The sequence below is a fragment of the Saprolegnia parasitica genome, assembly GCF_000151545.1.
Source record: "Saprolegnia parasitica CBS 223.65 unplaced genomic scaffold supercont2.24, whole genome shotgun sequence".
NCBI classification, from domain to species: Eukaryota; Oomycota; class Saprolegniomycetes; order Saprolegniales; family Saprolegniaceae; genus Saprolegnia; species Saprolegnia parasitica.
This window is the reverse complement of record NW_012156418.1, coordinates 198,785-224,753: the sequence shown is the minus strand read 5'-3', so window position 1 is coordinate 224,753 and position 25,969 is coordinate 198,785. Positions and strand designations below refer to the sequence as shown.

General features: G+C 59.4%; 10 protein-coding genes across 10 annotated transcripts; 4 read left to right on the top strand and 6 right to left on the bottom strand.

Annotated features, from left to right (window-relative positions):
* Positions 1-651: 651 nt before the first annotated feature.
* On the top strand, positions 652-1,450 carry SPRG_06270 (hypothetical protein; the record flags this gene model as incomplete). The annotated part of the gene is made up of 2 exons (XM_012345656.1): positions 652-1,255; positions 1,304-1,450. The coding sequence occupies exons 1-2, from the start codon at positions 671-673 to the stop codon at positions 1,448-1,450; spliced, it is 732 nt and encodes a 243-aa protein (XP_012201046.1). The 5' UTR covers positions 652-670.
* A 1,338-nt stretch (positions 1,451-2,788) lies between these two features.
* SPRG_06269 (hypothetical protein) lies at positions 2,789-3,607 on the top strand (the record flags this gene model as incomplete). The annotated part of the gene is made up of 2 exons (XM_012345655.1): positions 2,789-2,921; positions 3,078-3,607. 2 exons carry the CDS (start codon positions 2,789-2,791, stop codon positions 3,605-3,607), a joined length of 663 nt encoding a protein of 220 aa, XP_012201045.1.
* Positions 3,608-4,037: 430 nt separating this feature from the next.
* On the bottom strand, positions 4,038-4,723 carry SPRG_06268 (hypothetical protein; the record flags this gene model as incomplete). The annotated part of the gene is made up of 1 exon (XM_012345654.1): positions 4,038-4,723. One exon carries the CDS (start codon positions 4,721-4,723, stop codon positions 4,073-4,075), a length of 651 nt encoding a protein of 216 aa, XP_012201044.1. The 3' UTR covers positions 4,038-4,072.
* An 803-nt stretch (positions 4,724-5,526) lies between these two features.
* SPRG_06267 (hypothetical protein) lies at positions 5,527-7,340 on the top strand (the record flags this gene model as incomplete). The annotated part of the gene is made up of 8 exons (XM_012345653.1): positions 5,527-5,814; positions 5,862-5,926; positions 5,976-6,320; positions 6,368-6,429; positions 6,487-6,565; positions 6,610-6,843; positions 6,892-7,005; positions 7,062-7,340. The coding sequence occupies exons 1-8, from the start codon at positions 5,532-5,534 to the stop codon at positions 7,338-7,340; spliced, it is 1,461 nt and encodes a 486-aa protein (XP_012201043.1). The 5' UTR covers positions 5,527-5,531.
* A 22-nt stretch (positions 7,341-7,362) lies between these two features.
* SPRG_06266 (hypothetical protein) lies at positions 7,363-10,610 on the bottom strand (the record flags this gene model as incomplete). Its single annotated transcript, XM_012345652.1, has 4 exons — positions 7,363-9,192; positions 9,258-9,405; positions 9,449-9,738; positions 9,789-10,610. The coding sequence occupies 4 exons, from the start codon at positions 10,608-10,610 to the stop codon at positions 7,363-7,365; spliced, it is 3,090 nt and encodes a 1,029-aa protein (XP_012201042.1).
* Positions 10,611-11,198: 588 nt separating this feature from the next.
* Positions 11,199-13,314, bottom strand: SPRG_06265 (hypothetical protein). Its single transcript, XM_012345651.1, has 11 exons — positions 13,242-13,314; positions 13,107-13,186; positions 13,019-13,055; positions 12,784-12,971; positions 12,654-12,725; positions 12,396-12,605; positions 12,248-12,343; positions 11,853-12,206; positions 11,728-11,798; positions 11,611-11,676; positions 11,199-11,566 (listed from the first exon to the last, which is right to left on the bottom strand). Exons 1-9 carry the CDS (start codon positions 13,297-13,299, stop codon positions 11,760-11,762), a joined length of 1,134 nt encoding a protein of 377 aa, XP_012201041.1. The 5' UTR covers positions 13,300-13,314; the 3' UTR covers positions 11,199-11,566; positions 11,611-11,676; positions 11,728-11,759.
* Positions 13,315-13,502: 188 nt separating this feature from the next.
* Positions 13,503-15,845, top strand: SPRG_06264 (hypothetical protein). The gene is made up of 6 exons (XM_012345650.1): positions 13,503-13,661; positions 13,716-14,252; positions 14,307-14,432; positions 14,475-14,750; positions 14,803-15,158; positions 15,203-15,845. The coding sequence occupies exons 1-6, from the start codon at positions 13,524-13,526 to the stop codon at positions 15,774-15,776; spliced, it is 2,007 nt and encodes a 668-aa protein (XP_012201040.1). The 5' UTR covers positions 13,503-13,523; the 3' UTR covers positions 15,777-15,845.
* Positions 15,799-17,516, bottom strand: SPRG_06263 (hypothetical protein; the record flags this gene model as incomplete). Its single annotated transcript, XM_012345649.1, has 8 exons — positions 15,799-16,119; positions 16,164-16,189; positions 16,239-16,371; positions 16,430-16,621; positions 16,676-16,866; positions 16,913-17,042; positions 17,091-17,188; positions 17,237-17,516. The coding sequence occupies 8 exons, from the start codon at positions 17,514-17,516 to the stop codon at positions 15,799-15,801; spliced, it is 1,371 nt and encodes a 456-aa protein (XP_012201039.1).
* Positions 17,517-17,579: 63 nt separating this feature from the next.
* SPRG_06262 (hypothetical protein) lies at positions 17,580-18,346 on the bottom strand (the record flags this gene model as incomplete). The annotated part of the gene is made up of 2 exons (XM_012345648.1): positions 17,580-17,886; positions 17,937-18,346. The coding sequence occupies 2 exons, from the start codon at positions 18,344-18,346 to the stop codon at positions 17,580-17,582; spliced, it is 717 nt and encodes a 238-aa protein (XP_012201038.1).
* A 1,079-nt stretch (positions 18,347-19,425) lies between these two features.
* SPRG_06261 (hypothetical protein) lies at positions 19,426-25,572 on the bottom strand (the record flags this gene model as incomplete). The annotated part of the gene is made up of 12 exons (XM_012345647.1): positions 19,426-19,804; positions 19,854-19,949; positions 19,996-20,331; positions 20,379-20,549; positions 20,598-22,247; positions 22,290-22,822; positions 22,870-23,447; positions 23,505-23,681; positions 23,729-24,502; positions 24,541-25,007; positions 25,064-25,283; positions 25,340-25,572. 12 exons carry the CDS (start codon positions 25,570-25,572, stop codon positions 19,598-19,600), a joined length of 5,442 nt encoding a protein of 1,813 aa, XP_012201037.1. The 3' UTR covers positions 19,426-19,597.
* Positions 25,573-25,969: the final 397 nt, after the last annotated feature.

Genomic DNA, 25,969 nt, shown 5'->3' with positions numbered 1-25,969 from the left:
CAAAAATCTATGAAATGGCTCTGCCCGAGAAACGTGCTGCCTATTTTAAGAGGTTGAGTATTACCAAGGCCGTACAAATCGGATATGTACCGCCGTGGTACTACCAATCTCGCGGTGTCAGTCAGAAGCGCACCACGTCAGTCGACTTGCACGACGGGCACGGTGAAACCGCTTGGGATTGGCCGTAGCTGTGCATGTCTGTGCCGCAGCAGGGTGTGGATCGTTGGCCGCGTGATAGTGTAACCGACAACCCCGAAACACGAAAGGGTGAACAAGAGGCGCGCTGAGGAGCTCCGTGTCGCTTTGAGGTCACAGCAACTAGGATAATCGAGCGACCAGAAGAGCGACCAGATACGGCGAGTCATGTCCAACGACTGTCGTGGTTGAGATCGTATGAACTGCAGCGCCTAATGCGTTGATTCGTCCCGCACTCGGCGTGGCACGTGAAAGAATCTGCCACGGGTTGTCCCGCATATCTCGAAACGCTCCGTGTTTGAAGTGGATCTTCCCATTTCCGCCAATGAAACACACCTGGTATGAGCTGTCGCGGTCATTTATTGGCCAGAGCTTTCCATTCGACGTGTATTTTGTCCAATCGGACGGCGAACAGCCTGAAACGCTCCGTTCGATCTCGCATCGGTGCGGCCACTTGCATTTGCTCGCTTGCGCAATGGACCTCCACTTGCTCCTGAACCCGTGTTTGGGCCACAAAGACATGGACGCCTCGCATCTCGACCCATGCAGCATCGTTCGTTGCGTCGAGTTTCACGAAGCACCGACCAAGAAGCGCCGTCCGCCCGTACAACACCCGTCAACATTTTACAAGCGACCTCGCGTGGACTACACCATTTCAGCGACCCACGAGCCGCACGTCAATTCGGCTTGTATGATGTACAGCACTACTTTTCAAACGCACTCCGCCACTGAATCGCATCGCCTCGACCGATCTCATGAAGTTAACAACGCGCACTGCCACCCGTACAACCACCAGATGCAGCCCAGCAGCACGAACCTGACGTGTCATGTCCTCTTCAAGCACCACTCCGACGTCCGCACCGCGTTCCTTGACGTGGGGTTTGACGCCAACAGCATCTTCAACCAGATCTGTCCATTGCGCAAAGGCCGGTGGCGCCACGAAGAGGAAGCCTACGCCATCGAGCTCGTCAAGATGGTCCACGCCAACCGACTCCCGCTCAAGTTTCGCCAGTCGCTTCGGACGTTCCTCGCCCAGAAACTCCACAGCGACGAGATGCGCGTGCTCAAGTAGGTCAGCAATTCGGATGCGTTTGCATTTGCGCGGCAGCGCGGTCACGTGGACGAAGACGCTGTCGTGACGGGAACAGCGTACGAGAACGAGCGATCGATCGAGCCGCTCGAGACGTTGCGCCGGGCGTTTTTGAAGTCGGTGCAGATTGAAGTCGTGGTTGCGATGCGCGAGTACGATAAATAGGTCTCTCTTGAGTCGCAGGCGTAGTTGCAAATATACTTGGTTTTGGTTCTCTTAATGTGAGCCTGCTTCAAACTGCTTACTCCACCATCGAGGTGACGTTGAAGATCGGATCTGCGTTGCATGAAGCAATGAGAGCAATCGTCGTCAGGGTGACCGAGTACCGCACCGAGAGCCGTGCAGCAGCGAGCGTACGAAGGAAGAGCAACAATATGAGGTCTCTTGATCAAGGCGATCATGAGAGGTGTCAATGCCTTGAAGACGTCGGGGGGAGCGACGTGCGAGACAGTTCAATATTAGCGCTCCATTGAGAACCAGACGCATGCGCGGAAATGGGCGAGTCAGTGTCATCCGAGTGAGCTGCAAGAGTGAGCGTAAACGACTTGACTTGGCGAACCGACTTGTCAAATACCGCCGGCTTGGTGCCGTAGACCGTAGACCGACGCACGGAAAATTCTCCAATGCACCAGTTAACACGTGCCATCGACGAAGACTCAACAGCATGTGAGCATGTACAAAGCGAGCACAACTCAGCTTGTCGTTATAGCTGCTGGCTCGACGATTTTCCATGATCGGTTTCGGCAAGGGCCGGGAAGGGTTCGCATTTAGATTGGCTTTCGGTTTCAGTTACGGTACATCCAATCTCTTCCATTGGCTGCAGAGCCCTCTTGCGTCAAGTCCTAGGCGAGAAATTGACTGATCTCAGTTGCAGTGCCCTTCTTGCGTCAATTTGTAGCGAACAAATGAATGATGCGATTGAGAAACGGATTCACATGATGCGACGCTACATACCTTTTGTTGTCGTACTACGTCTCACACTGTGGGCGACGCACAGCATCTCGACGAGATCTGAAAAAAAGGCTTAACCAACTCCTTCTCTGGATTTTACTAACCATAGGCAAACCGCATCTCAGGAGTGCCATCGAGTTCGCATCTTTTTTTAGCGACGATTGCTTTTCTTGGATGCTATGCAAAAAGGTATGTGCCAGAGAGCAAACCGTGCCAGGTACAGGTAGGCTTCGACACGTCGCAGGAGGGACACCAGGCGTCGATGCACTTGGGCACTCGGTGATGGAAAGCTGTGTGGTCAACGAGGGAATATAGAACTTGGCTTCGAAACGCCACGGCAGCCCTGCTGCCCAAGAAATTTTCCATTTTTTTGGCCAATGAAACTTTACGACGAGGGCGTAAAACTGGTTACGCACATTCATTGGCCAAGAAGCCCTCGCCACCGAAATGCCAACCAATCCGTGCGCCCCAAAATCGGTTACATGACAAAAACAGCAACCGAAGCGTTGCGTCGGTCCCACAGCTTGGAGCGCAGTTGCAGTTTGCTGTCCGATGGATCTCCGCTTGCTGCTAAACCCGTGCGACGGGCACGTGGACCTCGATCGTAGAAGCAGCGACCTCCACCAACCCGAGCCACGGCAAGCATCGACCGTCAACTTCGTCGCCGACCAGACGTACAAGCGACGTCGCGATGCAGATTTCAGCACAATATTTCCCAAGCGACCCCGCACAGACCATGGCGTGACGACTACGCATCACCTCTCCACCGGCACGGCACCAGGACGCAGTACTACACACCGACATCAAGCTGGGTTGTGTGCCATAAACCGGTCGCATCAAGTGGACAACGCGCACTGGCACCCGTACTTTCGTCACTTGCAGCTCAGAAATGCAGACCCGACTTGCCATGTCCTCTTCAAGCACCACACCGACGCTCGTACCGCGTTCCTTGACGTGGGTTTTGACGCCAACAGCATCTTCAACCAGATCTGTCCATTGCGCAAAGGCCGGTGGCGCCACGAAGAGGAAGCCTACGCCATTGAGCTCGTCAAGATGGTCCACGCCAACCGACTCCCGCTCAAGTTTCGCCAGTCGCTCCGGACATTCCTCGCCCAGAAACTCCACAGCGACGAGATGCGCGTGCTCAAGAAGGTCGGCAACTCGGATGCATTTGCGTTTGCGCGGCAGCGCGGCCACGTGGATCAAGACGCTGTCGTGACGGGAACAGCGTACGAGAACGAGCGATCGATCGAGCCGCTCGAGACGTTGCGCCGGGCGTTTTTGAAGTCGGTGCAGATTGAAGTCGTGGTTGCGATGCGCGAGTACGATAAACAAGGGCTGCTGGATTCTCCAACCCTGGGAGACTTTTAAGGAAATTAGCGTTTTTTATACATTACCTAACCGTGTACCAATACTTCGACGGAGATGTCCCGAACCTTTTCCCGCAGCGGCAGTCCATTTTCTCCTGAACCGATGGATTATCGTTACTTCACGCCACTGCAATGAGCCCGCCCACACAAACCATGTCCTGGTGTAGTGAAGTATGTCGCTCGCTTGAGGCCTTCGTGATGCACTTAAAAACGATACACCTTTGAATCGCTGCGAAGGCGACAGCCAAAGCCGCGTTGTTGCTCGAGCGAAACGATTCAGCGAGCGATCGTATCCAGTCCCCACAAGAGACGTTCTACAGCACGCCTTCGCTGAAGGCTTGGATTGCCCGCATTCGACTCGGCTTATTTCTAGCAGGAGAGCGACAGAACCATGTGAGCCTGTGAGACTAGGCGATAGATGACATTCAACGCCACTCCTTTCTGTTCTCAAATAGTATTACGTCTTCTAGTCATCCAAGTGTTGGCGTGCTGCCACGATTGCGTCGAGCTGCACTGACCGCAAGAACGCCCGGCGCAGCGTCTCGAGCGGCTCGATCGATCGCTCGTTCTCGTACGCTGTTCCCGTCACGACGGCGTCTTCGTCCACGTGACCGCGCTGCCGCGCAAATGCAAATGCATCCGAGGTGCCGACCTTCTTGAGCACGCGCATCTCGTCGCTGTGGAGTTTCTGGGCGAGGAACGTCCGCAGCGACTGGCGAAACTTGAGCGGGAGTCGGTTGGCGTGGACCATCTTGACGAGCTCGATGGCGTAGGCTTCCTCTTCTTGGCGCCACCGGCCTTTGCGCAGTGGGCAGATCTGGTTGAAGATGCTGTTGGCGTCAAACCCCACGTCGAGGAATGTAGTGCACCAGTCGACGCTCTCGGGTGTGAACGACGTCTCGAGCGGTTTGGCGCAACGCGTTTCTTGGCGCAGAATGCGGCTGCCGTAGGGCTTGTAGCGTTTGGAGAGGAGGTCGTTCCATGCACTGTCGATGCGGCGCTTGGGTGGCCAGCTCGGCGTCAGCGTCGTCGGCGTTATGTGCGTCATGTGCGTCGTCGTGGGCGAACTCCATCGGCAGCGGTCGTCAACGGGGTTGAGGAGGAAGGCGAGGTCCATGATCGCGTGACGGCCACACTCGTTTTGCTGTTATGACGTCGTTGGCCAGCACGGGGTCGCAGAGGCGAGCGCGGCCAAAAATATCTGTGGAACGACCTGCATCTCCTCATGGATCTTTCCATTTCACGGTGCATAAAAGTGGTCCGATGCGCGCTTCCTCTCGTGCTACTGCTGCAATTCACGTCACGAGGACTGGACGTCATCATCATCTCGGTGACGCCCCCGGCCGCATCAACACCAGCTACACACTCGGCTCGTTCGTGTCACCACGACTCTGGAGGGGCGCACTGCATGAGAAGATGGGAGTGTAGCAGAAAAGAGCGTCAACCGATAGGAACCGTCGGTGCTGACGGAGCCCAATCACGTAACAACGCGGCCCGTGAATACACTTGTGGTTTGTATACTCGGCCATCGGTTGCGCTCGCCGCAGCGGGTAGGGCTCGTACCGGCGGCTGGCGCGAGTCGGTTTCAGAGATCATGGCACTTGTGCGTCCATCAGTGGGTAGGGGATTCCTCTTCCTCGTCGACGATGAACACGGCTTTGTGACGTAGTGCAAGTGCAAGGGTCCGGTAAAATGAAGAAGAAAGATCACGTGTACCTCAATAACGTCGCTTTGAGTTTCGAGACACAGACGGACAGCAGTATAGTATTTGCACCCGTCTCTATCTCGAGCTCTTGAGCTCGCGACGACACGAACGAGTCGAGTGCCATGTCTCGAGGTGAGCTTGCTCGGTTGCCGCCACCGCTGAAAATGGGACGGACGCTTCGTCTTCTATCCGGATGACATCCGCATAATCGATCGCGAAGATGGGGGCGTGGATCTTGCGCTGCGCTGTGCATGCGCTCCTCGTCGTCGGCCTCACGCTGCATGCGAGCCAGGTGGACAACCACCTCCAGGCCTACACGCGCGGCCTCGCCGACGAGCTCTGGACGCTCGTGAGCGCGCAGCCGCCGAGCCGCGCGTACGACTACGAGCTCTACACGATGGACGATACGATTGCGCACGTCCACAGCGTGCTCGACAACTACTTTATGCTGCCGGTGGTCGCGCTTGGCCGCTTCCGCATCGCGGCTTGCGACGGCGCCGATGGTTCGCCTCCATGTACAGTACGCTCGGCGCAGCTCATGCGGCGGTAGATGCGCAAGACCCACTGGCCTGTCCGACTCTGCGCGTTGTCGAGTCGGCCACGGGCACGGACGAGGTACGACGCGCCTCGTGCATCGACTAGACAGCAGCATGCAATGACGCAGGTCGAGCGATTCTACGACCTCCAGCGCGGCAACGAGTCGTCTTGGCCCGTCGGGCTGCGCTACAACACGCCGCATGACGTCTCGCGGGTGTTTTTCGACGCCCTCGTGTCGATGGAGCTCTCCATGCGCGTCGAGGTGCACCCGCCGTCCCGCGAAGAGGACGTGGATGCGGATTTTGAGTTTACCAACTGGAACATCTCGTTTGCGTACGACCTCTCGGCGCAGGGCCAGCTCCACGGACAGATGCGCGTGCGTCGGCTGCTCCCAACCCTCACGCTCCGCGCGACCCCCAAAGACTTGATTCCGCGCTACGTTGCGTTTATCGTGCTCGCCGTGCTGTACCAGGTACCTACCTCTCCACCTTCGCCCGCCTTGCGCCAATGGTTCGCTAGCTCCTCGAGCTGGGCCACCTCGTCGCGACGCTGCCCGGCGCGCAGAGCCTCGAGACCATCGGGTAGCCAAGACGACGCACCGCATCATCCTGTGGCTCTTACAAGTTCATTCTACGTAGTCGCCACTTGTACTTTACGGAGCCATGGTGCCTTGTCGTGCTCTGCATGAATGTTGCGACTGTCGCCGTCTCGATCCAAGTGCGCGGACCTCTTCTTTGTATCCTGTGTCATGCGCGATGTAGGCGTGGCAGTACGCAGGGCATTTGGCCTACTTTGAGCAGCTCTCGCTGACGTTTGCGACGGCGTGTGGTCTCGCGTGGGTCTCGTCGCTGCGGTATCTGCACGCGAACGCCCGCTTCTACATCCTCGGGCTCACGCTGCGACGGGGGCTGCCGCGCGTGCTCGAGTTCCTCATCGGCGTCGGCCCGCTCTTTGTCGGCTACGTGCTCTTTGGCACCGTCATGTTTGGCAGCCAAGTACGCGTCTCTTGCACCAAAATGACGGGCCGTTGAAAATATCGGTAGGTACCCCGCTTTCAGGGACTCACAACGACGGCGACGACTCTCTTTGCTATTGCGAATGGGGACGAAGTGCGCTTGACGTTCGACTCGCTCGCTGCCACGCCGTTCTTGGGCCAGGTGCGTGGCAGATACGATGTGTTTTTAGTTGGAGTCTCGAGTGTTGCGTGCTGTAGATCTACCTCTACTCGTACATCATGCTCTTCACGTACGTGGTCCTGATGGTGTGCATTGGCATCATCGAAGACGCTTTCTTCTCGTCGGCCTTTCCGAGTCTGTGGAAACAACCCGCGACGCGCAGCAATGACGACGACGCCTCGCCTCGTCTCGCCAACGACGCGTGGCTGCACCTTCGGTCGTTGATTCTGGACGAGACCGACCCGAGCTTTCGGAGCTCCCAAACCGCCATTTTGAACCGCGTCCAAGAACGATTGTACGTCGCAAATGCACCGTGATGAGATGATGATACAACATGGATTACCACTCGTACTGAAAGCGCTCGAGCGCCTGCTGCGCCTCGCCGAGCTCCTTCTGGACCTTGATGCGCTTGTAAAAGATGGGGCAGTCGCGGCTCTTGCAGAGCACTTCTTGGTGCAAACTGCCCTGGCAGTTTTGGCACTGCGTCCAGAGCCGCGCAAACTGCGCCTCGGCCGTCACGACGACGTTGAGCTGCTTGGCGTACACCGTGGCTTCGTCTTGAAGGCACGCAGCGCAGAGCGCGCCGTCGCCGTTCAGCGGCGCCTTGCAGCCGAGGCACTTGGCCTTTTTCACGGCAAAGTTCATCATCCCACCGGAATTCTGCACAAGACCCGGCTTGGACCGCTTGCGCGTGTGGTCGCCAGCGAAGAGGTCGCTCTTGACCTTGGCAAGTCCAATGATGGGCTCGAAGAGGCGCTCGATCGGGTTCTGGAGCTGGTTGGTGAGGTAGTAGTCGCAGTCAATCGGCACGTTGTTGGTCAGCGCGTACACCGGGTCCTCGGCCTTTTCGTACAGCGGCGTGTTCTTGCCCTTGTCGATAATGACATACGCAATGCGCTCGCCGAGCACGGGCGCGGACCCCGGGTCACGCTTCTTCATGCGCGCCGCGAGCTCTGTGTGCGCTTGTTTGGCCTTGTAGTCCGCCGACTCGGTCGTCTTGCTGAGGCCTTTCGTGATGACGAGGAGCGACACGTCGACCTTGTTTTGGAGCAAGTCCGAGATGATGCCCTTAGTATACGTGATCGCGGCGTCGACGTTGCGCTCGATCAAGATCTTTTTGAGAATCGTCTCGACCATGCGGCGCACGAGGAGACAGTTGTCGCGCCGGACGGTCTCGAGGCCTTTCGTATCGAGCTTGTCAAACTTGTCGGCTCTGGTCCAGAGCAAGCCAGCGTACCGCTTCTTGTTCATGAGCAAGTATGGATAGTAAACCTTCTCGAACTCGAGTTTGATGGGCTTGGGGAAGATGTCGGACACGATGCGCGCGGCTTCTTCGGCCAATGGCATGGCGTCCTCGACCGTCGAGACGCCAAACTTGACCATGACCGAGTCCGTGTCACCATAGACGACCTGGGCGTTGTGCTTGTAGCCGTTGGCGACCGTGAAGACGCGCTCGACCTCTTCGCGCGTCTTGAAGAGGAGCTGGCGACCATACGCCGTGACCGACGACGCGATCGGAATGCACGGCAGCTGGCCAACGTTGGCGCCCGTGAAGCCGTACACCGAGTTGGCGCTCACTTTCAGCGCGAGCTGCCGGCCGTTCTGGACGGCCTTGGTCATCGCGTCGGGCGCCGTCGCCATGTCGCGCTTGGCTTGCTTGCGGGCACTCAGAAGCTCTTCCAGAATGAGCGGCAGAATGCCCTTCTTGGTGGCGCTCTTGACAAACACGTCACCGGACGGCGACGTCTCGTACGCATCCGGTGGGAGGTTGCCGACGTCGCCGGGCGCCACGAGCGTCGAGTAGCAGAGGTTGTAGCCTTGCATGATACTCGGGTAGAGCGACGCGAAATCCAGCGTCGCAATCGGCATCGTGTAGTACGCCTTCATGGGCTCGATGACGGTCGCGCCCTCGTAGCCCGCGTCGTCGCCCGCGCCGGACCGCGGGAGGTTGGGCACGACCAAGGACGCTTCGCGGCACTTGCGCAGCAACATGGAGTAGACCTTGATTTGCTGGCCGCGATCGATGAGAAAGTCCAGCGGGACGCCCGTGACACGCGCCATCTCGACGTAGTTGACGAGGTAGCTGAGTTTCTGGAGGAGCGTCAGCGGCAGCATCGCGTCTTTGAGACAGTAGACGGCCAACCGGTGGCGGTCGTCGTCCGAGCCGCGCTGGAGGTCCGAGATGATACCGTGCGGCACGTCTCCTTTTGCTGGCCGAGGAAAATCGCCGACACCGAGTTGAGCGAGTACGACGAGAGCTGCTGGTTGCGCCGGATGATCGGAAGCATGTCGAACGACGTGCGCCCGTGCATCGTCGTGCGGTAGTTGTCGCTCTTGCCGTACGCCGCGGACTGGAACGCCTTCTTCTCCATAATGTTGGCACTAGATTCCACATGAGACATGTTGTGTCTAGAAAATAGTGCACATGTTCTTGAGCCGGCCCCAGCACGCGTACTGCGGGCTGAGCTTGAGCGCCTTCCCGCGGTTCATGAGGTACGGGATGTCGAAGTTGTCAATGTTGTAGCCCGTGAGAATGTCCGGGTCCACCTGCCGCACAAAGGCGGCCCACGCCTCGAGGAGCGCCGACTCGGTCTCAAACTCAATGACGTGGGCGCCAACGATCGGCTTGCACGTGCCGAGGACAAAGACGTTGCGCACAAGCGGGTGCTCGGCGCCTTGCTCCCATACGACGTTGGCGATTTGGATCACCGGGTCCTACACAGCGAGTGTTGATACGCTCATAGATGGTACAAAACATTTGATACCTCCTCGGCGTCGGGAAAGTGGCCGGTCCGGCCCATGCACTCAATGTCAAAGCTGAGGATGCGCAATGGCGCGAGCTTGCCCCACTGCCCCGTCGGCGGGTGGCTCACCATGTTCATGTACACGACGTCAAGCTCGAGCTGGCAGTTGGACACGTGCTTGTGCGGTGGCCGGACGCGGTACGTCCCCGCCGGCATCTCGACCCAGTTGCAGCCTTGCACGTTGTTGTCGATCATGAACCGAAGAATGTACGGAACGTTCGACTCGTACGTCTGGTACGATCGCGAGGGAACGCCGGGAATGTGCACGGCGCCCGACTCGAGCGCCGACCGCACGCGCGGGACCAGATGCGGAAGGCTCAAGTAGATCTTGATGAGGCGCACCTTCTTCTCAAACTGATACCCGTACAGCGACATCATATCCTCGACGATCTCGACGCCCTGGATCGCGGTCGCGTCCGACGGGTTCTTCTTGGCGATGGCGTCGAGCGCCTCGCGCACGAGGCCGCAGTCCGCCGCCTTGAGGCCGTCCGGGCACGACGCGTAAAAGTAGGGCACAAAGCCGTGGATATGCGCCATGACGCTGTGGCCTTCCTCGGTCACGCCCGCAAGGCGAATGATGGACGTGCTTCCGGTGCGCGGCCCCGGGATCGGCTGCGTTCGCGAGAACGGGTTCTCGGCCAGCGGCTCGCCGTCGTACATGCTGATGTCGATCCACTGGAAGCGAATGGCCGCCTGAGAGGCCACGACCGGCGCCATCTCCTTCCGCGGCCACGTGCTGGCCTGCGTCTTGAGCACGCGCGCCTTCTTGGCCGGCGGCTCCATCGTCGCCATTGCCGAAATCCGGTAAATGCTGCCCACAGCCTTTTCCCGGCAAAACCGACCTGCTTTTCAACCAATGGCATCGCTACTAATACATGATTTCAACCAATCCCAGAGGGGCCCCGCGCACCTGTGTGGAGCGGGCGGGCTCGGCAAACAGCTCACCCAGATGTGTCTAAGCGCCAACGACAACAGCAACGACAACGACCACTCCATTGACAGCAGCAAGCGCACCAGATAAAGGATCTGGTGCTGAATCTAGTCGCTTGCGTCCGTACACTATTTTCGTTGATCACATCTTCTTGACGTTCCATGCAAGGGTCGTCCTCGTTCACAGTGCAATATGAATATGCAGATGCGCGGACGACGTTGTGGGCCAAGACCCATTTGGACGCGGCCAGAATCCTATGTGGCGGTCGGCTTGGCACTTGAATATACAGTATATAGCCAAGGGTGTATGGCCCCTTGCTTGAAAGTATGCCTGACCAACACACCATTTCCATGCTTTCGAGCGTCTCGGACATGGGTGCCAGCTGCGATGCAGCCTTGGGTCTGGCGAGAGGACGCCACTCAGGTCCGTAGAGAAGGGTTGTCGATGCAATTTTCGGTCGATGGTTATTCGAGTTTACACGTTCGGATTACGGCATCTGGTCGTCGTTGCTCGTTTCTTTCCGGTACTCGCGGATGATGGCCGGGATCGACGTCGGCGGGATCATGCCAATCTCCGTCACGACCGTCGTCACGTACTCCATCGGCGTCAAGTCGTAAATCAAGTTCAAGAGCTTGAGGTTCGGGAGGTCGCGCCAATCAGCGAGCACGTGCGGGTGGTCCTCGGCCTGCTGCGACTTGGGTCGGTTCAGTCGGTCGGCGTTCGTCTCGGTCGCATACGACGAGATGAGCTCGTCCGGGTCGCGCAGTTCGTTGTGCGTGATCGAATCCATTTGCACGCGGTCCGAAAACTACGTAAAATGCGTTGGACGTCACGAAGCCACGCGTTTTATACCTTGTATGTCTCGCAGCAAAAGAGGACCGGGACGTTAAACTCGTGCGCCGTCATCGCACAGAGCGCCTAGCATCGCCAGCCGATAGTGCCATTGCACTAGACCAAGAGGATCCGCACCGTGCCGACACGCGCGACCGCCGCACCGTTGCTCATAAAAGCCGACGCGCCCAAAACACCTTGGTGACTTGCTACACACACAATGTTTCAACACCCAAAACATCAAAATATCAAGCATGACGCACCTTCATCACGTACGAGAGCGCGTTGATGTGGATGTACGAGCACGGAAGACCGTGGGTCGCGAGGGCGCGGAGGAGCTTCTTGCCCTCAAAGTGCGGGCGAGAGTCGACCACGATGACGCGGAACTTGGTCTTGAGGTCGTGGGCCTCCTTGAGGAGCGACTCGAGCACCTCCGAGCGCGCGTACGTCAAGATCACGTCGCCGTCGACGATCTTGGAGCACGAGAGCTTCGTCACCGCCTTCATCGCGAGCAGAATGCGGTGCTGGATAAACTGGTCGATTTCGTCAATGATGAGCTCCTTGGCCTCTTCGTCGTTCTTGGTCACGTCAATGGTCGCGATTACGTTGCGGACGTACTACAGAGTATAAGAAGAGGCGCATCGGACACGCAGCCTACGCGAATGGCGTTGCCCATGCCGATGCTGTGCGGGCGGCAGTCGATGAGGAACTGGATGAGTGGCCGAAGCGACTTGTCGAGATCCCGGCGTAGACCCTTGGTTTGAACATGAGCACGAGAAACCATGCAAATTAGGTGAGGACGCCACCTTGTCGGGCGGTGCGTGGTAGTCCTTGATGACCTCCTGGAACGCCGTGAGCATCGCAATGCAGCGCGCGTTCCCGCCTGCGATCTTGCCTTCGGCGTACTTAAGCCCGAGCGAGAGGATTGCCGGGTGGATCTCCGTCTTGGAAAAACCGACGTTGAGCGACAGCGAGCTCTCGCGTTCGTACTGGGGCAGATGCGAGAAGAGCGTCACCTGTCGCGCGGCCATGAGCCAACTGGACGATCGTTCGTGTGGAGCTACCTGCTTCTGGGCCTGCGTGCGCTGGATGACCGAGCCCTTCGAGTACCGAGCGACCTTCTTCGGGTCGTCGTACTACATGCATTCGATGTGTGAGACTAGATATGGAATCGGTAGGGACGGTTGGTTGTACCTGCATGCGCGCCGTGGGCGGCGTCGGCGCTGTCGACGGCTTGCCAGCCGATTTGGCCGGGCCACCGGCCTTGGCAGCACGCTGCTGTTCCTGAAGAAGACGACGCTCTTCCTTGGAGAGCTTGGGCTTCTTCTCAAAGGTCTGCGCACCCATGGCTTCCTTCTTCTTTAGCTTCTGAAGCGCCTTGTCTGCATCCGGCATGAGATCGTTGTATCGATGCAAAATGGCACGCTACCTTCTTCCGGCGTCAGCGACAGCTTCTCCATACCCGCCTATACACGCCATGTCAATGAGCGATGAAGCGCATGTCGTTGGCGGCGCACCGCGAGGTCGGGCTTCAACTGCGGCATTGGCGGCGACTTCTTGGCGTCGCGCTTGGCGTCCTTAGCATCCAGCATCTTCTCTACACCATTGAGAGACGCATGATCGTCTGCGCTTCCTTCGCTTCATGGTCGTACCGAGCTGCTTGAAGTCCGAGTTGGCCCGGAGGAGGTCGGTCTTCTTCTTGTCGGCCATGCTTTTCGCGTTTTGGAAGTCCATTGAAATTTCCCATGGCCGGTCCGGGATTCGAATCCCGGAGTTCGGCCGGCGGCGATCATACAATAATGGACGTTTTATTGACACGGGATTAATGTATACCGAGGCGTGAAAACGGCAGCCGCCCGTTCTCATACAAACACCAAGTTCCGTGCCACACTATTTTATGAGTTTGGCTTGTTCTTCGTGAAACGCGACCGAGCATGGCGACGCCGACGAGCGACGACGAGTGGAAGGAGATGCTGTACAGCAGCCTCGAGTGCGAGATCTGCAACCTACCGTACGACAACACCGAGACCCATACGCCCCGCCTCCTGAGCTGCGGCCACACGTTCTGCCAGGTACGCAGCAAGATACGCTCCGAGATGACCTCGGCTTGATGTACTACCGGGTAGTCGTGCCTTGGCGGGTGGGCCACGACCGCGAGCCATGGCCACTCGGGCACCAACATCATCACGTGTCCTAGCTGTCGGCGCGAGACGCTGGTGGGCCGCGACGGCCTGCCAAAGAACTTTGAAGTGCTTCGGATCCGCGACGAGCTCGAGCAGTGGACGTCGGAGCGGCTCGCGGCCTTCCGCGCCCAGAGCGACGGCATCATCAAAGAGAAGGAAACGATTGCGCGCGAAGCTGAGCAGGCGGCGCAGATTGCCCAGCAAAAGGCCGACCAAGCCGCGGAGCATGCCCGCGCGCTGCAGCACCAAGTCGCTATCAACGCACGCGAGCGCCAAGCCGCACTAGAAGCCGCCGAGGCCGCGCAGCGCGGTGCTCGCGACGCCATCTCGCTCGCGGAGAAGCTTCAGAACGAAACGGACGACCTCAAGCGGCAAGTGCAGCTCGACGCACTGCAGCTCCAACAGATCAAGAAGGACGCGAGCACGTCGTCAGCGATTGCAGCCGACCTCGAATCCAAGGCCAATGCGCTCCAAGCCCAGGTACTACACATGCTTGTATTTGTCCCTCCAAGCTCCATGCCGTGCGTCATTTAGGTCGACCGTGTCAAGTCGCAGCTTCTGCTGCACTCGGGCAAGCAAGACCCAACCCGCATGGTCGTACTGGTCTGTGATCCGATCACGGTCGGCTCGTGGCTACTCCCGTACACGCGCTACACTGTGGTACGTCCTCCTCCGCCTCCTCGCCGTCTCAAATTGGATTAGATTTGCATTGCCAATGAGAACGGCGCGATGGACTCGATGCTGGCGGCGCGCGACTGGATCTACTCGTCGCCCAAGCTTGGGTATGGCCTCCAAATGAGCGTCAACTTGACGCAAACCAACGCCTCGGTCCGCGTCTACCGCCGGTACAGCGACTTTGTGTGGCTCCATGACGCGCTCTGCGTCGCGTCCCCTGGCCTCTTTGTCCCCTTTCTGCCCGGCAAAACCTTCTTCAACGGCCACGCCGACTTTGTCAACGAGAGGATGCGGTCGCTGCAGGTCCGCGTCATCGTATTCTCTCTGTCATCTCTTGCTCATCCGCCATGGTCAGGCGTTTCTGCGCGAGATCCTCCGCAACCCCGTGCTCAGCCGCGGCGACGATGTCCGCGCCTTTCTGCTCTTCTCAACCGAAGAGCTCGAAAAGTACAAGCTCTCCAAAGCGCCGATCGAGTTGTCGTCGGACGTCATCGTCGCCGCGCCACCCAAGCCCAAGAAGAGCCACTCGTCGTCGTGGCTGCGCACCGGCGCGTCGACGGGGCAGTGGGCGTGGGGCGCTGTGAGCTCGCTGACGTCGAGCGCGGCCAAGCTCGTGACGACGACGGCCGGCCTCGGCGACGACGACGGGCTCCTCGAAGTCGACAGCGAGCACGCGTGGCTCCAATTGCGCCGCAAGAGCTACGAGCAACTGTAGAGGCCGTGACGCGACTCGCCTCTAACGTTTGCGTGCGTAGATGCCACATGTACGAAAAAGCCGCCGAGAAGGGCGAGATCTCGCTGCGCAGCCAGCGCAAGCAAGCGTCGGAGCTCACGGAGCTCGGGCACCTCCTCGGGCGCATGGTCAAGCTCGACGATGGCATTGTCAAGCGGAGCCAGTCGCTGTATACGTTCCAGGCGCGCGTTGAAGGCGAGCTGCGCGGCATTGGCGCAGACCTCCACGGCGTCGCCGACATGTCGGAACACGCGGTGCAGGAGACGCTGCGCATGCAGGTGCTGCAGCTGGGCGCGATCGAAGAGGCGTTTGGCCGCGTCAAAGCCAAGCAAGAAGCCGTCGATGGGCTCGAGAGTGCGCTCCACGGTCCGGACGTGAGTCTGCGCGACGACGCGCTGTCGAAACTACCTCTGGCCAAGACGACGCTGGACGCGCTCAAGGCGAGCGTCGTCGGGCAGCTCAAGGACCTCGAGCCGACGCGGTCCATCTTTGTCGCACGGAGCCTCGCCAAGTGCTGCGAAGACCTCCGCACGCTCAGCACCGAGTCGCGCGTCGCGTGGGAGACGCTTCGAACCCGCCTCGACGGCGCCGAGTAGTGTATACACATGGTGCGTGTATTTATTTCAACAACACTGATGGCTTCGTCTTGTACGCAGCGTACGACGGCGCGACGCGCTTCGCGTATGTCTGCATGGACGGCAAGTCGAACGAGAGCGCGTGCGAGCCAAAGCACAGCTCGTGGTGCGAAGGGCCGTGCGCCGGCGTTGGCTTGGGTGGCCGCACGCCCTTTTTCTTGGGCGACTTGTGCATTTTGGGCGCCTCTTTGGCGAGCTCGGTGACGAGCGCAATGTACAAGTGCACGTCGCGCTCGGCGTCGTCCACGTACGCAGTCAGGTCGGGGATGTGCGCGGTCTCGGCCGACAGAATCGCCCGTCGGAGCTAGGTCGGTATGATCGAGGGGTTAGGTCGCCACCCATTCATACCTTTTCACAGACGTGCTCGCCAAGCTCTACAAGCCAGATGCCATGGATTCTATGCGTTGGTAATAGTACTATTACCTGTGATCTCCACTGCGGTGATCAAACTGTCCGAGAGAACGCCGTCGGCCTCCCGCGCCGTGCAGCGAAGCCACGCAATCTCCGAGACGCGCGCGAGCGGCTGCAAGAGCTTCTGGCACGCCTCGATGCGGTCCTAAATGAAATATAGGTGTAGTGGATGGGATAATGCTCATGTGTTTATGGCAACAGACTTGGAGAGCGATGCGAGCTTCGACCGAGTTGCTAGCCTTCAAGTAGCTTGGCGTGTCAACGGTCGGCGGTTGCGGCTCGGGCATTGGAATCGACGGCGGCTCCATCAAGTCGGCGACATCGACAACCGCCAAAGGTGCGTCGACCGGACCGTCGACGACGACGGGCGGCGCGAGCACAAGGATGTCGGCACGCTAGCCACGCAACCACGCAACCTCGACCAAACAAAAGCGCAGAAGGCAACGTACTGGCACTGGTGTCGGCTTGACGCTTGGACGCTGGGGGATCGACGGACTCGGTGTCGCCTTTGTTGATGTCTTGGTGGGCGGCGGCGTCTTGGGCTTGGGTGTCTTGGCCGTCTTCGTCGTCGACCGCGGCGTCTTCTTGGCCGGCTTTGGTGCGTCGTCGGCAAACTTGACAAAAACCCACTCGTGGAGCTCTACCCTTTGGTATCGATCGACATGGTGCGACGAGTGGATACCCACCCGTGAGATAGGTGACGTACGCCTTGACCTTTTGGCCGCGCGCCCACACCTCGGCGAGCTCGTAAATCGAGAAGCAAAACCGGTTCTTGTCCATCGAGATCAAGCCGCCGCTGTCGCGTTGCCAGTCTTCCTACACACGTCGTGGTCGTGCCGAGTGCAGTGCCAACCCAACGAGTACCTCGATGAGTGCGTCAATGTCGTCGCTGAGCTTGGCCTTCTTCCCATACATGCGCGACGTGCCAAAGATGAGCCGTTTGTACAAGTTGACATACTCGCCTCCACGCCGATGCTAGTGCCAAGAGGTGCATCTGCAAATCGACGTACCGCGCTCGATCGTGCCGTTGCGGTCGCCATCGAGCAGTGTGAGGCAGCTCTGCCACCACTTGTCGAGGATCGCGGCCAGCGGCGGGTTCTCCTCAATAAACGCGAGCTTGTCTTCTTCGTTGTCGTCCTCGTCGTCGTCATCATCATCGTCATCATCGTCGTCATCGTCGTCGTCGTCGTTGTTGCGTTGCCCGTCTTCGTCGTCACTGCCCGCGCCATCGCCCGCCCCGCTGATGCGCTGGATGAGGCTAAACATGCTCGCAGGCTTGGACTCGGCCATCGTCCCTTGGGATGCGTTGAATGAGGCGTTAGACGGTTCAGGTCGAGGCGTTTCTATTTAATTTTATGACGGGCGCTGGCCGCGCAGCTCCCAGTACTTGGCCGTGAGCTGCGTCGCGTACGCAAACTGCTTGCGCTTGGCGTCGCAGGACCGCGTATGGCGCTTCATTGTCGCGCGCTGGCAGTCGCGCGAGCAAAAGTGCGTGCCACAAGCGCACTCGCTCGTGCACTCGACGCGGCACACGGAGCAGCGCGGGATCAAGTACGGTAGCTCTGGCCGCAGCGGCGTCGGCAAGAGCGCTGGCGTGCCGAGCACCGAGACGAGCACCTCGTATGTCCACTGACCTTCGTCCGTGACGCCGGCGGGTCGCCTACAAGGTGCGACATCGTGAAGGGTGCGCCAAGAGTCGAGTAGACGTACAGAGTCTCGAGGTCAAAGCCCACTTGCTTGAAGTTTTGCACGTGGTCGCGGAATGCAATCGCGGTCGTCAAGCCGCACGGAAGCTTCTTGTAGTGGTGCCGGAGGTACCGTACGTACCGAGCGCGGTCCCGGACATCGACGTACTCTTGCGCGAGCGTTGGCATGAACGGTAGGTCACCGGCCGCGCGCTCTAGAAACTCGGTCGGGTTCTTGAGCCAGCCCGGCGGGCCAGGATACAGTGGCGGGAGGCCAGTCTCGGGCGGAAAGAGGGCGAGGGGCTTGGCGGCGCAGACCTTCTTGTGGCCAGCATTCCAGTGGCGCACTTGGCACTCGCGGCTGCAGTACGACGCGCGGGCGCAGCGGCTGCACTGCTTGGCGGCCTGGTCCTTCTTGCACACGGCGCAGCGCATATTGCAAGTGGCAAAGGCAATCTCGGGTGGTGTTGCCACGTGTTTTTTATAAACCAAGTCCCAGATCTGATTTGTATTTTTATTCGAGGTGCCATTGGCATACAAACACCAAGAGCATCTGCACGAAAACAAAATATTATGCCCACATTGCTGTTGGGTCGTCAGACGTATTTAAAAAAAGGACAAGTCGGCTTGTTGAACGCCGGTATGTCACGCGATGACGCGCCCATGCCGATGGCAGGCGACATGCCCTTCCCGGCCACGAGAGCGACGACGTGGCGGGTGGTCGCCACTTAATGCTGCGCGCGCGAAGTGACTCTACGCGCAGGAGCGCTAGCAACACGGCAGCAGCTTCAACTTCCCGCGCCCGCCACAATGCAGCACCAGTGTCTAATGGCATTAGGACTCATCGCCCACGCTGGATGCATCCGTTCCAACGCGGCACGGAGCGGTTGCTCTAGCGGCAGTGGGTGCAATGCTGAGGGGCTCTGCCGCCATCCAGCGTTCGAATCGACAGCGAAAAGCCCGAGATCGCGAATGAGATGCCCATTGCCTGTCCGACGTCTCAGATGCAGCCAATATTTGACCGTCTGCAGCATCCAAGCGCGCATCGCTGGTCTCAATCGTGCTCTACACGCTGCTTAACGGCAGCTCGACCAGTGCTTGCACAACCAGTCGGAGCTACTACCATACTATCACACTGTAGTCGGTTCTTCGAACGCTTCCGCAACGCAGATCGATGCCAAGATCCGTCGCCTGATGCTGCGGCAGCTTCCAGCGAACGGCAGCTGGTTCAAAACGCTGTCGACGTTGCAGACAGAGCCGCTACACCTACTGGGCTACACTGGGGCTACACCAACCAATGACGTGGTGGCCACAAACGTACTTGAGTGATACCCGACGTCGCAGGCTAGTTTTACTAAACTGTTTCTTGACCCTTGCGAGTCCATACAGGCGGGTACTATCTAAATCAGCGATATCGTCCCGCTGGAAACATTTGGTGTAGACTGACATGTGAGCCTGCTTCGGCGTCGCTCGCTACTGGACCGGTCCTCCTCCTGAGATACAGTAGCTGCTTGGAGTGCTCAATGTACACCTAATCAGTTTTTTACATGCAATTATGTACACTAACAGTTTCATTCTGGCTTGGAGACTCGAGTGTCTTCAAGCGTCCTAGTCATCGGGTTCAATACAACATGTCGGGCACGGAGGTACAGCCACGGGGTAGATGACCGGCGCGGGCGAGACGGCTTACCAACGGCACTGCAGCACGAGCTGCCGGATCTTCTTGGTGAGCTCTTGCTGCTGCTTGACTTCCTCTTCGAGCTGCTCGGGGAGGTCGCCAAAGCCCGAGCGCCACGACTGCGTCGAGTCGAGGCGGGTGCGCGACGATCCGTCGCGCTCCGACTTGAGCGCGTTGATTTCAAAGTCACGTTCGGCCACGAGCAGCTTGAGTTCCTACGCCTTTCGTGTTAGGAGCAAGCAGCAGCATCTGCAGACGACGTACAAAAGCCATCGCGGACTTGGTCGCATACGCTTCTTGGAGCTGCTTGTAGCTCGAGTCGGCCGTCGCTAGCGCGAGCGTGTGCTCCTTGAGGGTTTGCTACATGACATATATCAGCTTGATACTTTCCGATCGACGGCCGTACCGCGGTCGCAGCAGATTCGATCTCCGCCGAGTGCACTTGAGCCTCGAGTGCCAGCACTTGGGCCTCGAGGACGCTGACGCGCGCTTGGCGGTCAGCGAGGTCGTGAGCGCACGCGGCGCGTTCGGCTTCGAGCTGGTTGTTGTCGAAAGTGGACGCTTCAAGTTGCGCGTCGAGGGCCGCAATGCGCGCCAAAAGCAAAGCGGCGGCCGCCACTTCGTCGTGCACTCTGCCCTCGAGCGCGTGAAGCTGCGACGTCAAGTCCGCTTCCAGCGACGCGTAGTCGGCTTCGGCTTGCTGCAGCTTGGCGTGTTGATCAGCGATGGACGTCTCGAGCTCCTACGCCATTCCCATGAGACACCGACGAGAAGCACAGTCCAGCGCACCGCAATCACAGTCGACTTGGTATCGCAGTCGACCAGCGCTGCCTTCAAGGCGTTGCTCGCGTGCTGCAACTCGGTGTTCTTGGTCGCCATCGCTTCGATGTGCGCGGCGTCCGTCGCCAGCAGCGTCGCTTCCAATGTCGCAATCGTAGCCGCATGGGCTGTCATCGTGTCCTACACAGCACAATGTAAGAGCGATTCAACACCTCCAAAAAAGCGTACCGTTGTCGTCTGCAGCTCTGCACGGGCCAGATCGAGCTGGGCGTGGACGTCCATGAGTTCGCCCTTGAGCGTCTCAGCCTTCTCATGGGCAAGCACAAGGTCGCTGCAGTGCGTGGCACAAGCTTCCGCTTGCGCCGCCTTCTCCGCCTCGAGACCCGCCACGGTAGCTTCCAAAGCCGAGATGTTGGTGAGCTGCGCTGCCGACTGCGCCTCCAGCGCCTCCATCGACATCGCGTGCTGGGTGATAACCGCGTCGTGCGTGATCGCGTGCTCCGTCATCTTGGCTTCCAGAGCCGCAACCGTCGCTAGGTGCTCGGCCACAGCCGTCGCATGGGCGGCATGGGCCGCATCCAAAGTAGCTTGTGCTTCTTCTTGGCGAGCTGTGGCGTGGGCGAGCGACTCTTCAAAGGCAGCCGTGGCCGCCTCGTGAGCTGCAAGCGCCGCCTCTTGATCTGCAACGTGCTGAGCGATGGCGACTTGGAGCGCGTCGACAGTAGCCTGGTGCTCGACGTTGGATGCATCATGGGCCGCCATCGACTCGGTCAACTTGGCGTCGAGAGCTTGAACACTAAGAGCGAGCTCGTCGTTGGCCGCCTTGTGCGCCTCCATCGCGTCGTGAAGTTGACCCTCGAGAGCAACGTGCTGCGCCTCGGCTTCGACTTCGAAAGCGGTATGGTTGGCGCGCGCTTGGACGAGCTTTTCCTGCAAGGCATCGCGCTCTTGCTCGGCCTCTACAATCTTGGCCTCCAGAAAGTGTATGGTAGCAACCATCTCGGTACGCGACAGATCCTGTTCAGCCACCGTCGCGCGCATAGCCAAAACTTCCGAGGCTGCTCCTTCGAGATCGCGGGCCTTGGCTTCCGCCGCCTCGAGCGCACTCGTCACCTCATGCACCTGGGTCTCGACGGCAGCCTTGGCCGCCGTGATCTCTTCGAGCCGCTTTTCAAACTCGGTCGCCGTCGTCGTCGCCGCCGTGTGATGGTCAGCAAGCTCTGAGACCTTGAGGTCGTGCGCCGTTTGAGCCGCCTGGAGGCTTATCGTCACTTCGTGGAGCTGTGCCGTCGTGCGAAGCTGTTCAGCGTCCAAGGCAGCCACCTTGGCCTCGAGGCTGCTGACGAGCGACGAGTGCTGCGCCACTGCCGAGTCGTACTTGTCGGCACACATGGCGTGGGAGGCTTCAAGGCTCGCGAGGTGCGCGGCCATCTCGGCTAGCTGGCCCTGAAGTGTCGTAATCGCCGTGTCCTTCTTGCTGATCGTCCACTCGAGGGTCGTGTCGGCGTCCGCGAGCTTCTCTTCAAGGTCCTCGATCGTCGCGTCTCTCTCGATCAATGTCTCCTTGAGCGACGTGTACCGGTGCTCGACGTCGCTGAGCTTGGCTTCTAGCGCCTCGACCGTCGCCTTGTGCTCACTTGCTGCTGTCGATAGCGTTTCAACCTGGCGCTCGAACGTCGCGAGCTCGGCCTTCAGCGCATCGTTCTCGTCCGTGAGGAGCTCGTGGTCGCGCTCGAGGCCAACAAGGTGGGCCCGCTTGTAGAGGGCAAAGAAGCAGATCGACGCCTTCCACATCACGCGCACGCGCTGCCAGTGCTTCTGCGCGGCGAGCTTCTTGCGCATGGTCTCGACTTGCTTGGCGGCCAAGTACCGGCGAACCTGCAGGGATGGTGAGGCACGTTAGAGCATCGTAGGTGGTACCTGCGACTGGAGCGCGACTGACGCCCGCTTCTCGCGGACTTGTTCGAGGAGCTGGATGAACGCGCGCTTGGCGAGGTAGGTCACGCACGCCGTCTTGCCGAGCTTCTGGACGTACAACGCGCGCTGCATCGGGCCGAGCCACGTGAGGAGCCACTTGGCGCTTGTCGAGACGCGCGGCGCGACCATGAGGGCCTGGAGGAGACTCATCTTTTCTTCGTTGCAGCCGTCAAACGCCGCGCGGACGACGAGGCGCTCGCGGAAGCGCGACCAGAGCGCGGCCACACGAGCATGTTGACGCAATTTGGCGGCCTTGGCGCGCGCGAGGCGCTGGCGCACAAAGCATTGGAGCAAAATGGCCTTTTGGCGAAGCCGCGCACTCGCAAAGAGCTTTTGGAACTGGCGCAGAACGACGACCTTGGTGACGGCCGAGAGCCAATGCCGCTTGGCCACGTAGTGCGAGAGCTTCTTGTCGAGGTCCGACGCCGGGATCAGCGCGGTCGCGTTGACGAGGCGATCGAGCAAGTCCACTTGGCCTACAGAATACACATCGACATGGAATCAAAACCACGAGGAGTTGTACCAGCTTTGAAGAAGAGGCGCGACTCGCCGAGACGAAAGGCGTCGGCGGGAAACCCGAGGATCGCGCAGAGCCCTTGCGCCAAAAGCTTGTCGTTGCCGTCAAATTTCTCGAGCACGTTCTTGCTGAGGATATCCGAGTAGATGCTCTTGAGCTCACGGTACGCGACGCGCGTCGGGAGGCCGACCTGGAGCACCTGGCATGCTTGGACGGTCCCCGAGCAGCGCAGTTGACTTAGAACACTGTCGCGGTCAAAGCGCGACGGGTCCATCGCCGCGTTGGGCTTGATGCACCGGATAAAGTTGCAGCGCGTCGATTCGAGCTCGGATGCAAGACCTTTCATCTGCTTGGCAAACGTGTTGGAGATGCTGCCGGGGTTTCTAGCGAGCGTCGGCGCGTCCGCCTGCGACGTCGGCGACCCGAGAATCTTGAGCGACGAGCTCGCAATGAGGTCTTGGAGCTGGATCGACGTCACGTTGTTGTTCTTGTCCACGAACGCTTCAATTTCGTACGAGACGACGCCGGCGTAGTGCTGGATGCAGAACGCATGGGTCGCGTCTTTCGGATGCGGCATCGGGTAGCTACATATCAATACTACATCAGCGACCTCTTCTTCTTCTCTGTCGACAAGCACGGACCACGGGTGCTTCTTGAACGCTTGGTGGAACTTGTCGAGAAGCTTCTTATCGGACGCGCCCGCGAGCTTCCCGACCGTGTCCATCGTTGAGAAGAGGCTGTCGTAGCGGCCGGCAATCAAGCTCAGGCACTCTTGGTTGTCGGCGTACGACACGAGCGCGTGCGGCGCCGGCGTAAACCTAGTCAACGCAGTATGACTTGTCCGTCGTGCGATCACCGGACGTACGGCTGCGGGTTGTTGGGGGCGTCACCGAAAGCGAACGCGAGGTTGACGTTCGAAGGCGCGTAGACGTCTTCGGCGTAATAGAGCTCCTGCTCGGCCTTGAGGATGCACGCGTTGAACATGCTCTGGAGCGTCTCGTTGGCAAAGTTGATCAAGAGCTGCTCCAGCGAATTGCGGTTGCGCGGCTCGAAATCCTCGAAGCCAAAGATGTCGAGGACGCCAATGTACGGCAGATCGTCCTGGAGCGCAGCGTTGAACTCGAGCGTCTCGGCGCAGTGCCGCATGAGCGACGCAAACAGCTGCGCGTAGATCATCTTGGCGATCGTGTCGCGCGAGTAGCTCGCTTGCTTGACGTCCTTCTTGACGACGTAGACAGAGAACTGCCGGCGCAGCATGCGCTCGCCGCCCGAGCTGTTTTGGCGCGAGATCTTCTTGCTCAGCATCACGTTCAGGAGCTCGTCCGCGTGGAGCCCAAGCAGCTCGGCCGCAATATCGAGGACACTCGCGTGGGTGCTCGTGACCTCGGGCGAGTCCGGGCCGTTGCCGTTGCTCGCACGCAGCGTCGCCGTCGTGCCTTCGTTCGTGTCCTCTTCGTCAAAGGCGACGTTACCGAGGTGCAAGAGGCCCGCGACGACGCGGAAGAGCTCGTCGGCGTCAATGCCAACGTAGTCCAAGGCCGCAACAAGCTTCTGGTAGTTGGCGCGGTCGTCGATCTTGTCAGCGGTCAAGCACTGCGACGACCGGAGGTACGTGAACGTGTTCATGTAGTCCTCGACACTCTGCTTGCGTGCGTCGTCGTCGTACGGGTTGGGCACGAGGTGGAGCTTTTGCAGCAGCGCCTTGTTGCCGACCGCATGAGCTCGTAGAAGACGTGAAAGTTACGCTCGCCTTCGGGCGGCATGACGAGGCGGGACGTCTCGAGCAAGTACGTGTCGATGGACGCGCCCGAGAGCCGGAGGACGGTCGCCTTGTCGCTCACATCCTTGGGCGTGAACTGGAGGCGCATGTACTTGCCGAAGCGCGACGAGTTGTGGTTGCGGTGCGTCTTGGCGTTGCCAAACGACTCGAGGATCGGGATCGTCTCCATGAGGCGGTCGCCGAGCGCGTGCTCGAGGACTGCGTGCTCTTCTTCGGGGCTTGCGTGGCCCTTCGCGTCCAAGCTCGACCGGTCCGCCAAATAGTCCAAAATGATCTTGGACGTCTCGGTCTTGCCGGCTCCGCTCTCGCCCGAAATGACGATCGACTGGTTCTGCTTGACCGTGCGCATCTGCCGGTATGCGCTCTACACGATCGATGCCGCAGTCAAGACGCAAGAAAAGGGGACTAGGAAGCATGTACCTCGGCCACTTGGTACGGGTGGGGCGGTGACTTGTCGAGCGACTGCGACACGACGATTTGCTTCTCGGGGTGCGGTAGGTACTTGAGCGGATTTACGGCGATGAGGACGTTGGACATGGCCGTGTAGGCTTCGCGGTCCGTGCTCATCCAGCGGTCGTAGAGGTTCTTGACGAGCGCGGCTTCGTGCAAGTAGCGCAGCGACGTCATGTCGGCGCAGCTCCTAAGAAGACAGGCAGGTGCTCTATGAGGATGCACATGCATGCGATGGCGTCATACGTCTGCAGTGGGTTGGCAGGGAAGAGCGGGTACGTGGCGACATCAAGGACTTGGGGCGGGCTGCTCTCGATGCGCTTGCCCGTCGTCTCGTCGACGAGGCCAAAGGTCACACTGCCCTCGTCAGCGTTGACGGCGAGGACTTGGCCGAGCACATGGCTCGAAGGGCCGTCCTTGCGCCAGTAGAGGTCGCCGGCGCGGAAGACGGCAGAGCGCTGGGGTGACTCGTCGGTCATGTGGAGGTAGGTCGATGGAGAATTGGTATATGGACCAGCGCGACGGTCCAAGCACGGGCAGCGACAGAGTGGGATGCGATCTGTAGGGTTGCATTCAGCGCCCAGCGCGATGGGTTCGCATTCAACTTGGATTGGATTGGCCAAAAGTCGGCGCTTTTCACAAAAGCGCGCGATGCCATTGGCGGAGGCTCGTATACGAGCATAGCTACTGGCATGTCTGATAGAAGGCGTGATAGGTGATGCAAGGTACACCTGGAGAGCGTAGGATCTCTGTCATGGAGCGCAAGATCGCTTCTCGCACCCGTGTCTGTGGGGCTGTGTCAAAGACACCGAGCGCTCTGTCTGATCCGAGTCAAAAATGCGACCTGTGCGCGCAGCATGCTTGGCCCTGGAGCAA

Coding starts and splice junctions, on each gene's coding strand:
- SPRG_06264 (XM_012345650.1), top strand. CDS start 13,524: ATGGCGACGCCGACGAGCGACGACGAGTGGAAGGAGATGCTGTACAGC. Junction 13,662..13,715: donor GCGGCCACACGTTCTGCCAG/GTACGCAGCAAG, acceptor ACTACCGGGTAG/TCGTGCCTTGGCGGGTGGGC. Junction 14,253..14,306: donor CCAATGCGCTCCAAGCCCAG/GTACTACACATG, acceptor TGCGTCATTTAG/GTCGACCGTGTCAAGTCGCA.
- SPRG_06265 (XM_012345651.1), bottom strand. CDS start 13,299: ATGGCCGACAAGAAGAAGACCGACCTCCTCCGGGCCAACTCGGACTTC. Junction 13,056..13,106: donor AGTTGAAGCCCGACCTCGCG/GTGCGCCGCCAA, acceptor TGGCGTGTATAG/GCGGGTATGGAGAAGCTGTC. Junction 12,972..13,018: donor GTCGCTGACGCCGGAAGAAG/GTAGCGTGCCAT, acceptor TGCCGGATGCAG/ACAAGGCGCTTCAGAAGCTA.